This window comes from Clarias gariepinus, chromosome 1, assembly GCF_024256425.1.
Source record: "Clarias gariepinus isolate MV-2021 ecotype Netherlands chromosome 1, CGAR_prim_01v2, whole genome shotgun sequence".
Classification (NCBI taxonomy): Eukaryota; Metazoa; Chordata; class Actinopteri; order Siluriformes; family Clariidae; genus Clarias; species Clarias gariepinus.
Window position 1 is genome coordinate 37,755,078 of NC_071100.1, and position 14,934 is coordinate 37,770,011.

At 37.7% G+C, this 14,934-nt stretch overlaps 2 protein-coding genes across 4 annotated transcripts; one reads left to right on the forward strand and one right to left on the reverse strand.

The window, feature by feature from the left end:
• Positions 1-184: 184 nt before the first annotated feature.
• Positions 185-7,998, reverse strand: mcur1 (mitochondrial calcium uniporter regulator 1). Of its 2 annotated transcripts, none has more exons than XM_053509154.1 (9): positions 7,643-7,998; positions 6,425-6,529; positions 6,202-6,305; positions 5,493-5,594; positions 5,324-5,365; positions 4,516-4,587; positions 4,368-4,421; positions 4,085-4,199; positions 185-1,931 (listed from the first exon to the last, which is right to left on the reverse strand). In XM_053509154.1, the coding sequence occupies exons 1-9, from the start codon at positions 7,914-7,916 to the stop codon at positions 1,876-1,878; spliced, it is 924 nt and encodes a 307-aa protein (XP_053365129.1). In that variant the 5' UTR covers positions 7,917-7,998; the 3' UTR covers positions 185-1,875. The 2 variants fall into 2 exon arrangements, with proteins under 2 accessions (XP_053365129.1, XP_053365130.1); XM_053509155.1 differs by having other exon boundaries at positions 6,421-6,529; positions 7,643-7,827.
• A 3,823-nt stretch (positions 7,999-11,821) lies between these two features.
• On the forward strand, positions 11,822-14,281 carry rgs9bp (regulator of G protein signaling 9 binding protein). 2 transcript variants are annotated; one of them, XM_053501682.1, is made up of 4 exons: positions 11,822-11,872; positions 11,965-12,100; positions 13,079-13,385; positions 13,748-14,281. In XM_053501682.1, the coding sequence occupies exons 2-4, from the start codon at positions 12,011-12,013 to the stop codon at positions 14,110-14,112; spliced, it is 762 nt and encodes a 253-aa protein (XP_053357657.1). In that variant the 5' UTR covers positions 11,822-11,872; positions 11,965-12,010; the 3' UTR covers positions 14,113-14,281. The 2 variants fall into 2 exon arrangements, with proteins under 2 accessions (XP_053357657.1, XP_053357649.1); XM_053501674.1 differs by lacking the exon at positions 11,822-11,872 and having other exon boundaries at positions 11,889-12,100.
• Positions 14,282-14,934: the final 653 nt, after the last annotated feature.

Genomic DNA, 14,934 nt, shown 5'->3' on the forward strand with positions numbered 1-14,934 from the left:
TATAAAAGCGACTCGATTTACTGGAACACTGAGTCTCAGGAGAGTTCTGGAAAACCTGTTAACGTCACGCGCATACAAACTACAGCATCACGGCAGAATTACTGCATAAACACACACACACACACACACACTTTAAATAAAAAAGTCAAGGTCTTTTTCTTTTCGTTCTTTTTTTTTTTTTACTTTTATTCTTTTTGTGTGAAATGACTGCAATGTTTTAATCATTTTGTTATTGTTTGCACCTCAGGTAAGAAGATACACACTGATCAGCCATAACATTATGACCACCTGCCTGATTATCAGTACTGTAGGTCCACTTTTTACCACACGAACAGCAATATGCTGTGTGTTCTGACACATTTCTAGTGGAACCAGCATTAAAGTTTCCTCAATTTGAACTACAGTAGTTCTTCTATTGGTTCAGAGTCCATAAACCAGAATTATCTCCCCATGTGCATCAGTGAGCCTCGGCCACCCATGACCCTGTCACCAGTTCACCGGTTCTCCTTCCTTGAATCAATTTTGGCACATCCTGACCACTGCAGACCAGGACATCCCACAAGACCTGTCCTCTACCCAGCACAATTTCACCCTTCTCACAGTTACATTTTCAATATCTCCTTACAATGGCGGCTGAAAACGAGTGGGATATATCAGGCAGCAGGTGAACGTTTTTGTCCCTGAAGTAGATTGAAGAAAAAAATTAAAACGTAAGGATTTGGGGACTTTAACAAGGACTGAGTCAGAGCAAGTCCAAAACTGCAGGTCTTGTGGGATGTTCCTAGTCTTCAGTGGTCAGGACCACTGACTGAAGCACATGGAAAGTGAAGTCTAACCTGTGTAGTCCGATCCAATATAAGCACTAGTGTAGATCAAATTGATGAAAAGGTTAATATGCTGGTTGTTATAAAAAGGTGTAAGAACACACAATGCGTCACTGTTTTGGTGGCAAAAAGAAAGACCTACTCAATATTAGGCAGGTGGTCATAATGTTATGGCTGGTCAGTGTAAAAGTCTTCATAGATTCATAGGTTGGTGTTTAATTAACGAAATCAATCAAGTTGCAACATCATCTAACATTCTAAACAAAACAACCTGAGGTCAGATATTAAATAAGATATTACATTAAAATGATGACAATTCTGATAATTGAATGACAGTAGACATATATAACAAGATAACTCAAAATTACAATAAAGAGTGCTATAGATAAAAAAAATCAAATAATGTTTAAGTAAAAATCAAGTCAAAACAAATCTCTCCTGAAATATATCATCAAGACATTACCTATTAAGTCAAAATAACAACTTTTTAATTTTGTTTTTTGCTTTCTCCCAATGCCTTTTGTTTTAAACCCATTCCAAATGTTATTCAAAAACTCTTTATAAGTCTTTGGTCACTTAATTACATTAATTCCAGTGGTTTATATACATCCTAAGAAGTTAGATCCCATCAATAGTGCTATGTGAAAGCTTCACACATAAGCAAGAAAGCTCAGTTTACATAATAATAAAACTTTAAAACTGTTTTTACATATCAGCCCACAGACAGCAGGCCACAGAACATCAAACACCTCACACAAAGTGCATTCCAGGTAATAAGAGCCTCCGCAAATAACCTGCAGTGATGGATAAAAAAAGCAATACAAAAACGGTTGTTCTCGGCAGCAGAGAGAATCTAGATGGAGCAGAAGGAATGAGCGACTTCATTAGGAGTGTAAGATCCAGACAGATTCGGGTAGGTACGCGTCAGATTCAGAAGCTGCAGTTAATGGAATATTCCGATATGATGCTTATAAGGAGTTTCCTCTTTAGGACTTCCTGGTTGTCTGGATAATTAATATATTTGGTAGAGTTTTGTGAAGGTTCTCTGCATTCACATCCATATCCGAAAGAATCCGAGTACTACTGTGAGACATGTAAACACTGACCCTGAGGAAAGCCAGAAGACATAACACACAACTGTCAGGAAGACTTTATTAAAGAGAGAGAGAGAGAATAATAATACTCTAATATCATCACATTCTTACATGCACACCAAGTGAGTGCATTTTGGTTAAAAACAAATAGATCTAAAACTATAAGTGGTGTTCAAGTCAATGCAGGACTTTTGATTTGGCACAGAATAACACAACACAGTTATAAAAGTAAAAACTACCATTATTCCTCAATATAATCCCCTGCTACACTAATCCACTTATTCCAGTGTTTTACTAGTGCTTGTATACCATCATGGTAGAAAGTTTTTTCAGCATGCCAGAGCCATGATCAGACTGTCTGCTTCATGTCTGCCTGAAACGCTGGCCTCCCAGGAACTCCTTTAATGGCTCAAGTCCCGGTTTGACTTGAATGGCCCTCGTACCATCATGACTGATAAGCGTTAGCTTTTGCAGTGTTGCTATTCTCCAGTTATTTGCGTAAGCGTTACACAAACCCCTATTGACATTCTGTAAATGTATAAACTCCGGTTTGTGATACAGAATGCTTTGTCCGGTCAAAGTTGTGTCCAGTGCTGAGCTGCTTCTCTGAGAATGTTTGAGAAAATAGGTAACTGGGGGGGAGCAAGTAACTATGTATAGGGAATGGATAACAAAATGACTTTCAGCCCCGTCACTATGTCATTGAGAAGCGGATCAAGTGTCTTTGAAGGCGTTTGATGTTTCAAGCTTGTCATTTGTTAATCTGTGTTAGTCCAAGAGCTCGCTGAGACACTGAGCAAGGTTCATTTATCAGCAATTTGGAACTGTGAAAGGGGTTACACTGCCAGTCTCACGTGGCCATGTTATCTTATTTACGAAAGGCTTCTACAACACACTCAAACTAGCGGTATTATTGATATGATGTTGACTGAAGAGCTTAGGTGAACACTGAGTCTTGCAGTATAATTAATACATAAAAATATTTGTAATTATTTGAATAATTTGTTCACATGAATGTTGAGACACAACACTGTTGAGGACGGGGATATTTGTCTTCTTTTGCATACATAACCTCACAGGGACCTATGATTGATTAGGAGGCTTCACAATTTACAATCTCGAAATTAATTTTGAGAAATTAAAGGGTCTTCTTAAATTCGGTACGGCGCATTCTGATGTGGGAGAAACCCCAGGTGGCAAAAAGTTTTCAACCGTACTAAAATTTTTTTAATGTAGTCGTCATTTAGGAGATGGAGCAAATCGTTAAAATGGCTTTATCCAAACCATTGCACTAAACTACTCAATTGTATGCTCTAATAGATGCTATACTATGCATGGTGGCATTTAAACAGCCCTAAACACTGTGGCTCAATGTTAACATGTGAGAAATTATAACAGAGAAATTATTTTTCCCCTGGCAGCATGGGAAATACTGCTCTGTAGACACCTTCAACAGATTGACAGAATGTAACTGCTTTCTATTCATATCCACCAATCAGGATTTTAAAGACTCGATAGATGACATGAGCCATATAATCTGACATACTGAAAGAGTCGTAATTTCCGTCATTAGTGTTAAGGTGGGCGAAAACTTTTATGTGTTTCCTCCGAACCAACCGCATCTTTTCAAACTGCTCACGCATATTATCGGGACTCAAGGCGTATCGCAGTCAGAGGATGGCGCTATACCGTCCTTCCACTTGTGTGAGCTCACAGACGCCCCTGATTGATTGTAGATTGATGTGAGAGCACTATGTGTCTCCCATCCATCCCCTCTGAGAGAGCTTGGCTGCAGTAAGGGCTACAAACTCGCGATCTCCAGATGATAGGGTGAGGACTTTACCACTGCGCCACTCTGGGGCCCAAGCACTGTTTGTTTTTTTTAGGGCCCAAGGACTATTAAGTGCGCAGGACCCTCTTGTTTTCCTAAGGATTTTTTTTTTTTACCCTTTTAGACTTGGGGGTCTTAACATGCTCAAAAACTTATGAAAATTGGCAAACAGGTGGATTCTGCTGCCATTATGATGCCTGCGAGTCATTTGGCTCATGGCCCTCAGAGGCACCCAAGGGTGGCGATTGCGCAGGATGCTTGGCCTCGTCATTGTTGCTTGCAAGTATATTTTGTTTTTGTTTTTATTGTAAAAGTAAAAAGCTGACTTCTGTTACCTGCAAGATATTTGATACTGTCCAGTTTGTGGGATTCCAGCATGGTCTTTAGTCCGGCCACTTCTGTATCGATTTTCATTTTACTCTGGGTCACAAGGCGGTCCTGATCAGCAAGCTGGCAAAGAATAAAAACTTACAATTGTCATAATCTCATGATCATAAGTCACACATCATACAATCTCAAACTTGGAAAAAGGTTGTTTTTTTTCCCTTCAAAATCATCAAAAGCTAACATGAACTGTATAGTTTTCAGTACTGTAAAATATTTGTGGATGGTACCTACCATCTCCATCATGTGGTTTCTGGCCACTAAAATCTTCTTTTCATGCTCTGCTTTCTAAAATGCGAAATTTAAGAAATAGTCATTAAAAAAAAAGGAAGCAAAGTTTAATAGATGTTTGTTGTCTTGGGTTCACCAGCATAAACCTTACCATCTCTTTGACCTGGCTTTTGTCCAAGTTGACATCCAGCTTGTTGTTCAAGCGGACTTTATTCAACATATCCTAATCATTTAGACGAAAAAACGCTATTAGAATAATACTGTTATATAACAGGGGAGTCAAATGTGTGCATGCAAATGTACTGTATGTCCATAGAAGAAGCTAGTGTATACTACTAACAACATGCAGCCATGATATGAATATGAGACTAAATGTTATTCAGTTTGTTTCATAATGATATGCAGAAAGAAAGCCTTATAATATTTTGACTCATTCGCATACAACCAGTGCCATTCCTGTCGCAACCTTTTTATTCTATCCAGACTCAGCAGACTTAACAGTAACGATGACCTGCGACTAGTGACTGGATTCGGGCACTGGCTGGCAATTGTACAGTAGACTTCTGCGTGGCAGACGAGAAATCTACGAATGAGCAACCTAAGGTGTTTAACTAAAATAAAACCCTGAACAAGCACTGGGATTCTGCTGCCTTTTTTTACTTTTTCAACTCTCCATCCTGCCCCGTTATGTCTGACTGAGGATTTCACCCTTAATTTAACAACTTTTAATTGTGCAATAGACAAGAAACGTTTGAGGCGTTAAATTGCAGGACATTTTACATGTTATAGTAAATTTGCTCCATCACAAACACACACACAATGTTGTCTATAAGCAACATTTCTTTTTAACAAGTCATATCAATTATTTAGCTTTTTTATTTTTTCCATCCATATGAACACCATTTTGAAATTCTGAAGCATTTTAAGAAATTGTGTAAGTCGTCTACATTTCTACTCACAGACAGCTGCATGGTCACCTGTGCAAGCTCCACTTTGATTCTCTACAAGGATAAACATGCAAAACACAAAAGACTGATTAAGTTCCCCTGTTTATCCTTGGGCTAAAGAAAAAGAAATACTGCAGTAATAATAGGGCTACCATAATCAAGAGATAAACATAGCACTTACTTCATTCTCTGCCAGTAAAGCAGAAAATTCACTTTTCTCCAAAATGATCATGTCTTTTTTCACAGCTGCAATGTGGGACATAACCTTCTGTAACATGATCTCCTGTTAAACAGCAAAAGGAAATCAGACACCATGTGTTTGTTGGATATATATATAAATAAAGATGGTTAGAATCTGGAATAAGCCCTGTGCCATCAGGGAAGAAAAAATCCATAGACGTGACACACTGGTCATTCAGTACATTCAGGCCATCAGCTGACTACTTTTTCATTGCCACATATTCATCACCCATCACTCTGTAATACAGTCAATCTAGACTCATCAGACCTTCGTCTTCCATTGCTCTAAAGTCAGAGCAAGTTGAAGTCTGAATAGTCTGGGTAACAAGTGCTTCTCTTATGGCCACACGGCAGTTTAGTCTCAATCCTGCGAGTTCTCATCACACTGTGTTTCTCCTGTAAGTTTTTTTTTTACCATGCATCTTTACTTCACTTAGTTTAAGTGATCTCTACTAATATTTGATGCAGGCCAATAATTTGACCCTTCTGAAGCGGTGACTTTCTTTTAGCCAGGAAGTGAATGTTAAAAAAAAATATATATATTAAACAATGATTAATAGGTTTGAATAAATTAAATGCTACAGACATAATGTATATGCAAAAGACATAGGAAGGTATTTTGTTCAACTGCCAAATGTTAAAAATCATACTTGCTGTGTCTTGGTGACCATATCGCTATACATGACGTCCATATTGGTGTCGGTTGTATTACGCAGTACTTTAACAATAACTTCAGCTTGCTGGATTGTCAAACCTAAAAGGAAGCAACAGAGCCTTAGTTGGTCACAGACTCGCCTTAATTACTGAACTTATTATAAAGCAGATGTTGCACCATGCATGAACAATAAGCTTTGAATACAAAACCATACCAACCACTTTCTTCCAGAAGCTGAACCATGGCGTGTGTATCAAAGAGGAGCTTTCTGTGGCCAGATTTCGCAAGGTCATACTGCATCACTTTACTGGAGGTGCTCAACTCTGGAAAAAAAATTTTTTAGGTTAAATATATGAGTAGAACATTTGCAGATCTGCTTCATTTTTTTTTTTCTATTTACATGTAAATTAATCGACCTCTGATCTCTGGTGGCGTGATACTCCCCAAATGAAGTCATGTAAAGACTATTTACATTTTAAATTATTGTTAACTAATAAACTCTGGGCAGCACTATGGCATAATGCTTTGCACTGTCGCATTGCACTTCCTGGGTTTGATTTCCGCCTCGGGGTGTCTGTGTGCGTGGAGTTTTTCTCCCCATGCATGGTGGGTTTCCCCCGGGTACTCCAGTTTCCTCCCACAGTGCGAAGACATCCAGATTACGCTAACTGGCATTCCCATAGTGTGTGTATGCGTTTGTGTGCCCTGAGATTTGTGTATTGCCACCAAGTCCAGGATGTACCCCGCCTCATGCCCGTAGTCTCCTGGGATAGGCTTCAGGCCCCCCGTGACCCTGTACACAGGATAAATCGGTATAGACGATGAGTGCGTGAGTAACAAACTCGGCCTGACCATTATTTCCCAAAGACCAACTGATCACCATATTTTGTCCCGTCCACACTTCTTTGTCCTTCAATTTAACCTCTGTTCTTTATATTTATTTACAAGAAACAAAGGATTTAACCCACATAACAAAAGAAAATAGGTGTTTTTGTTTTATTTTTGTTCTTATTCTTAAGTGTAAATACCTGATTTTGATTCATTTGGCCAATTAATCATAAAGTTCTAACAAATATTAAAATTACTTAATGTCGCCATCTGGCGAAAGGAAGCATGAACTGCATTTCTCTGAGAAGTCTAACTTTTAAAAGGGTCATATTATCTAATAAACAGTCTAAACTTCTTTTTTTCTTTTTAAGTGTTTACACGTTGTTAAATATAGATCATGACCACTGAATATTTTTTAAACAAGTTTTCTTTCACTTCCTAAAAACATTCCAGTATAAAGACTGCTAGAAAAGCTGACCCTAAGTGTGTTTGTGTGTGTGTGATGCCTTGTCATGGCCTGGCCTCCAATTTAATGTACAGTACCCTCGTGCCCAGTGTTCCCAGTACAAGGCTCTGAGTGAGTAAGTCTACTGGTGCAGTGCTGTTACCTCTGACTATTGACCATCGCACTCCTTTCCAAAGAGAGCCAGTGTCGGGTCCACTTCTATTAAAAAGCCGTTGCGTTTTCCCCTTCACGCGCCTTAATGTAAATATCCTGCAGAAAGCAGGACAAACCCGCCAGCACTGTGTAACAACACTCAGTAACGGTGCCATCAGTCTCCTGTTTCCCCCTTGTTTAACGTCAAAGTAATAATAAAAATGTTTACTTGTGCCCGCAAAACTGCCCCAGATAATCGCGCTGTTACAACGCCCCAGAAACATTATTAATGTGGTTTTGGGTTGTGGTTAAAAAATAATTAAAATGCTCCACTTCTAAAAGCACTTCTCTAACTTCCGGATACACACTGACGTCCGTGCGTAAGGACATACGTCATACGTCATCACGCACAGACGCAACCCCGTATAATCCTTACATCAGTCCAAAATATGGGATGAATTGTATGTTGTAAAAAATCAATTAATTAATGCCTATAATCTAATTTCTATTTTCTCCATATTCACACTTACTCCAATTTCTATTTATTCATCTATTTTAGGTAGTCTTTCTTTTAAATAATTGAAGTTTATACTTCATATACTAATTACAGTATATAGATTTATATATTCTATATTCTAAAACACACACACATAGTATATATATACTGTAATTAGTATATGAAGTATAGTTATATAATATAGGTTTATACTTCATATACTAATTACAGTATATAGATTTATATATTCTATATTCTAAAACACACACACACACACACACACACACACACACACACACACACACACATATATATACTGTGTGTGTGTGTTTTAGAATATAGAATATATAAATCTATATACTGTAATTAGTATATGAAGTATAAACCTATATTATATATATATTTTCATATATAAAAAAGTTTGGATTTTTTAATATTTAATATTTCAATAATATAGAATATATATAAAATATATAAATCCAAATTCCAAACTTATATATATTTTTTAAAACATTATATTAATTAAGTAACATCAACCACAACAGTCAGTCGTTATCTTAAGACACAAATGTCAGCTGTTCTGGAATTGTTCTTGCAAGAACAGTATTGTCAAGTGCATTTAAAACCCATCAAGCACCAGGATGAAAATGGCTCTCATGAAGACCAAAACCAAAAAACAGTAACAGACAAATCTTAATAACTGTTCAAATTGTGGATGCCTTCAGCATTCAGCATTTATACAATGTAGAAACAAATAAAATAGGAAAGACCTTAGGATTAGATGGTGTGTCCAAACTTCTATGATATATACAATATAGTATAAAAGTTGCACAAGTTGGATAATTGCATTATAAGAGTAAAACACAGTTTAGGGTTGAAAACTACTGCACATATGAAAAATAAATGTAAGCATAAAACAGATTAATAAAATTTGAAATTAACAGTGGACAGCGGAAATCTTGGAAAACCTCAGTCTGAACTAAAAGCAATATACAGTACGTCTTTAGATTTGGTTAAAAACTGTCAGCAATGAAAAAGGACCTAATGTGTTGGAAGGCTATTCCACAGCCTGGGGACAGCAACAGCACAAGCTACGTCATCTCTGGTCTCTCAAAAATGAGATTGAGGGTTTAATAGAAGAGCTGAGTGAGCTAGCCCATTGAAAAATGTAAAAATAAAAGAAGAATTTTTAAATCAATTCTATATTTAGCTACCCAGTGAAGCTAAGCTAAAACTAGGGTGTAACAGTTCCTATAAAAAGTCTGTCTGCTGCATTTTAGACCACGTAGAGTTTTGTTATGGGTGACTGGGGCAACCTCAAATCAAGCCTGGAAGAGATAAAAGCTTAGATTTCCAGGTCCTTTCGAGATAAAATTGGCTTTAACGTGGATTACTTGCCTGTAGTTATGAATGTGCACTGTCCTGGATGGTACCCATAAGCTTCAAAAGTGTGTTTTTATTTTGAACTTTATTGCAATTTTTGTCTACATTCTGGTTGACAGAACAGGATGATATTCTTCGATATGCTGCACTCAGCCCTGAGCCCTAAGCCATCTGGAGGCAAGGAAGGGAAATTCTTTTAAAATGCTTTTTCGTGACTACAGTTTAGCATTGATTGCTATAATTCACTCCAAACTCACCACCAAGTTAAACATAGTCTATCCCTGTGTCAGCAGAACTGATAGTATAGTGCCCAGACATGCAAGCCCCAGTATGACTACATGGCCACTTCTGGATCTCAAGTTTGATGATGATAATGTTGTTGTAGGACTCATCTCTGATAACAACGAAGGGGCTAACTGTAGGAGTTTTTTAAGAAAATAAAAGTTAAAAACTGTCACTATCAACAAAAGTAGTTTATACCTGGATAGCATTACATGTTACCTCGCTAACACACAGACTGATCGAATATAACAAATTATTGCTACAGACAAGTGGAATGATACAAGCAGTAAAATGAAATGGTGCATTTATAGTTTATAAAGAGGAGAGATATGTTACCACTCCGTAATGCAATATTGTCATACAAGAGAAAAATGAAGTGTGTTTTTTCACTTATACCACAGTGATTTGCCACCAGTGTTAACATATTAAAGTAAATTATAAATGACACCAGGGTTTAATCTTGTTGCCTATCATGTGGAAGGCTTGAGTTCAAATCCCAGCCAAGGTCCAAACCCAACTAGTGAATGCAGTGCTGACCGCAAGACTGAACAGAATGGAAGGGCTGTGTCGGGAAGGGCATCCGACATAAAACCTGTGCCAAGTTGTATGTGTATCAGATGGTCTGTTGTGGCAACAACTTAACAAGAGCAGCTGAAAGAACAAAAACATCATGTACTGTGCTTATGTCCCTGCTTATGAGCTATTAAAAATAGCAACATAAACATATTAAAACATGTACATTAATATAAACCTATTGGTTCATAAACTATATAGCCTCTGCTGGATTATGTCATTCATCATTAATATTAATAAATATTCAGTCGAATCAGACTATCCATATCCACTGTGGTATAAATTTACAATACTTGCAAAAAGAAATTAACAGAAAACAAGTGAAAAAAGATTAGAATGGCCCTTAGGCTGAAAGTGATACCTTATTAGTCACCGAGGAAGTGATTCAGTTGGGATATTAAGGGCGATCTGCCAGCTATAGTTTAGGGATTATTTTAGTCTGTATTTAATCAGATTAGTTTAGACACAGAGGTCACTCACCTGTTATGCTTAAATGCTTGTTATGAATTATAAGCATATGGGCTGACACCATGTAGCTGTATGAAAATATTGACAGCAGATGAACAGGCCTATGCAAAAAACAAAAATACAGTTTTAGTCGTATTAGTCTCTGTAATTCACTGGAAGCCATAAAAATGTTGTGGCAAAATACCTTTATAAAACAAATTGCATTTTAAATTGATCTGTAATAATCCTTTATTGTGCAAGGAGTAAACGTACAGTAGGAAAAGATTTGTTACTATGCATTAAATGATGTTTCTTTTATCCTGTAAAACAAAGATTTCATGAATATTATCATACAAATCTTTAGATATTGTCTCCCAAAACAACTTTCCTCAAGATCACCTTAACACCCTTTACAATTAAGTTAATGCACAATTAGGGTAGTGAAGGGGCGTCTGGTGTGCTTCATCATGCGTTTAATAGTAAGATTATGAGACACTTTAATCAAATATAGACTTGCAAATAATCAGTGCTTTTGAATTTAAGCAATAACTAAGATGAAACCTTATATATTTTTGCTTCTCAAATGCAATACATTACATAACATTCTATGTGTAATCCTGTTTGGCTATAACACGTGTATGGATTTTCACTTATTTGATGCACTAACATCTGTCTTGGTTTCAACATCCATAGATCACATCTATAATCCAGGAGTAATCATGAACACAATACTCCCTCTGCATCCTTCAGCATCGGCAAAGAAAAGAACGGCGAGGTAGGAGCTAGAATCAGAGATGTACAGAGGACGCATACTGTAGCTGCACCTCTCAGCAGCGGATAATGAGCTTAGCCACTCTTGCTTGCGTACATCAATGCACAGGGGGCAGTTTCTGGATTAACACACCCCGCTTGCAACTTAGACAGCAATCTTTCTATATGTTCTTCTTGTTTAGGGAACACTACTGACTTTTTTTTTTTTTTTTGTAAAGTTTTTTTTACATTTTTTAAATAACAAATATTCATTTTGGATTTTGGATCATCTGTTAGATGAACTCCAAGGTACAGTATGAGTTATGGCATTTAAACAGCTGAGCAAGAGAAGGTGAAACTTGACATGTGCATTTAAGCGGGTGAGAATTCCACCCTTTCAGATACCAGGACAGAGGGTTTCCTCATCCACTTTAAAGGACCAACCTTATGCTACTCACTAACAACAAGGTCACTGATGATGGGAGCTCAGCACAGTCCCTTCAAGAGGGGCAAGCCATGGTGGACTCGCTTACAAAGGTGGGTTACGAATAGTTGGCTGTTTCAAAATTTACAGCACAAGTTATGTTACATGCATTCATCTCATCTGCATGCATTGTGCATAGGGTTATTATTTGCACAGGAATATATGAAACTGTAACACAAACTGGTACAATCTGGTTAATAGATGCTTGTAAGATCTGTTCCAATAAACCTGAATAACAAGTCAATTTTCAGATTTCTTTCTTACTTTTTTTCTTTGTCTTTATTTGCTTTTGTGTTAAACTGACATGCTGACATAATAGAATCTTAAAGTAGCACATGGCCTGTAGCCTAAGGAGAAAAAAGCACTTTATCTGCATAATAATGTTTTATGCTTCAGTGCATAATTGTTCTACTGTAAGTCCAAAAAAATTGGAATGTTCACAATCTACACTACACATGTTTTTTTTTTTAATGATTAAGCTATTAAATCAAGTCAAACTACTGCAAAACTCAGAGTCTGTGCTCTGTGTTTGATCAGCATATAGAGCACTGAGATATCACCGAGCCTTAACGCTCATCCTAAAATAACCTTCTTATGACAAGAAGATTAGCATTAACAAAAACAAGCTCAAAAATTCACTTAGTTAAATTGGATTTTCAGGCGTTTCATTCAGTTTAGCTGTAACTGTATCTTGCTCAGTATTAGGAGATAATGAGTATTTCCTCAACTTATGAACATAAGTATGAAAACCTAATGACTATGAATATAAGGATGTAATGGATCCTTGCTTTGAATCATTAGTGAATTTGAAGGCTAGGTTAGACACGGTTAGATTAAAAGTTTCTATTGTACAGTAATAACTAATATAAAACCTCATATCAGGTTCAAAAACAGGTTTTAGAGGATAAATTGCTAACCATATTGCTTTGCTTCTTATATTTAAAAATGATCAGAGATGATTTATAAAATATCAGGCAACCCACAACATACAAAGATGTATGTTCTACTGTATGTCTTGTCTGATTAAATAGGTGGTGGCATGCTACCGGCACCTTGCGTCCTGTGTTGGTGGTTGCACAGACAGTAGGAGTCTACGGCATGAGCTCCAGCAGACACGTGAACGTGCTCAGAAGCTCACACTGTCCTGTCGTAACCACCTAACAGCCCGACTAAGAGACAAAACCCTGCCTGAGGAGGAAAGGAAGGTGACAGAGCTGCAATGGGTGGCCTTCTCCTCATGCTTGGAGCTTTTTTATGCAGACCTGTGCAAAGTTTATCACATGGGCAGCTGTTTCTCGGTGGCCAAGAACAGTGCCACGGTGCGGACGGGCATGCAGGGTGAGACGCACCATGTTGATATCATGTTGTATGCCATGCAACACATTTATAAAGCAAATAGAATTGATTGTAGTTATCATATATATCCCTTTTTAATTTGTACACAATGCCTTCTTTTTCCGTTCAATGAAATGTTCCAGCTAAGTCTATAATACTGTATGTGTGAGTTTTCACTTGTTGAATCTTTGATTTTTATTTAACAATATGTACAGTGTTTTTTAATAAAAAAAATTCAGCCACATCATCATCCAGTGGGTTTTCCAAGACTTCCACATAGCTAGTCCATGAGGCTTGATGTTTTATTTTTTTCCTTCCTTATTTCTACAATAATGACTTGAATAATTGTGTATAATAACATGCAGGAGGCACAGCAGAAGTAGCAGCTCGTGCTCTGAGCATGCAGAATCTTCAGGAGGAGCACGGAGAGCAGACAGCCAGTATGGAGGGTCTCGAGCAAAGCCAGCTGGAGCAGGAGATCGCGCAGGTGGACCGCACCCTGGAAGACATGGAGATGAAGGTGAACGTGCTGCGCTGGACAGTAGAGGCACTGGGACCCCAGGACAGTGAGCCACTCAGCACCGATAGCGCTTCCCAGGGGCTGCTGTGTAATGATGAGGAGGCACAGGGGCAGTTCTGTGACCGGAGCCAGATGTTCGTGATGATGCTGTTGGGTGGTGTAGCAGCCATTGCTGTGACACTGGCAGTGTGTGTAGTTTTCTTGGTATGAGCCTACATTGCTTGGAGAGCCTCAAAAATGTCTGAGATTCAGAGATTTCTATAAATTCAGAGAGACATTTATTTCTAAATTTATTATATAAACATGTAAATTACAAGAAAATTATGATTTCAGAAATGCTGAAGAAAATGCAAAATTAAAAGACTTCCACAACTTTTCATTAGCTGGTCCTTTTTGAGCAGACCAAATAAAAAAGCATCCACCCATTCACCCAGAAAATTGTAATTATTAATAAATAATGTAATAGCTATGGTCATAAAACCTTTACATGATACTTGCAAAGAGAAAGAGAGTACTGTTCAATTTAATTGCTGTTAAATATCTGTGAAAATTTTCTAGGAGACCTAAGGCATGGGGCGAGGTACACCCACCCTGGACAATGTGACAATCACGCACACACAAACACACACACTATGGGCATTTTGGGAACACTAATCGGCCTAATCTGCATGTCTTTGGACTGAGAGGGGAAACCCACCAAGCACAGTGAACTCAGCGCAGGTGGGAATCAAACCCTCGCCCCAGAAGCTTTTACAATAACAATTTGGCTATTTTAAACCTCTGACTAAGGGGTACCTTTAATTGTTTTTCTTTTATTTACATTTTACATAATATCACCAGAGTAGTATGTAGTAATCTCTGGATTAGCAGCCCAGCAAACACAGGCACTGTCACAAGCCCACAGTGAACAGCCCACATCATTCTGGAGGAGATTTTGGGACATTTGTGTCCACAGTGTTCTCACATGAGACAACATACCTACAGAAAACCCACATTGGACCAATGTGCAATTTGAATGGGTTAGTCTTGGCT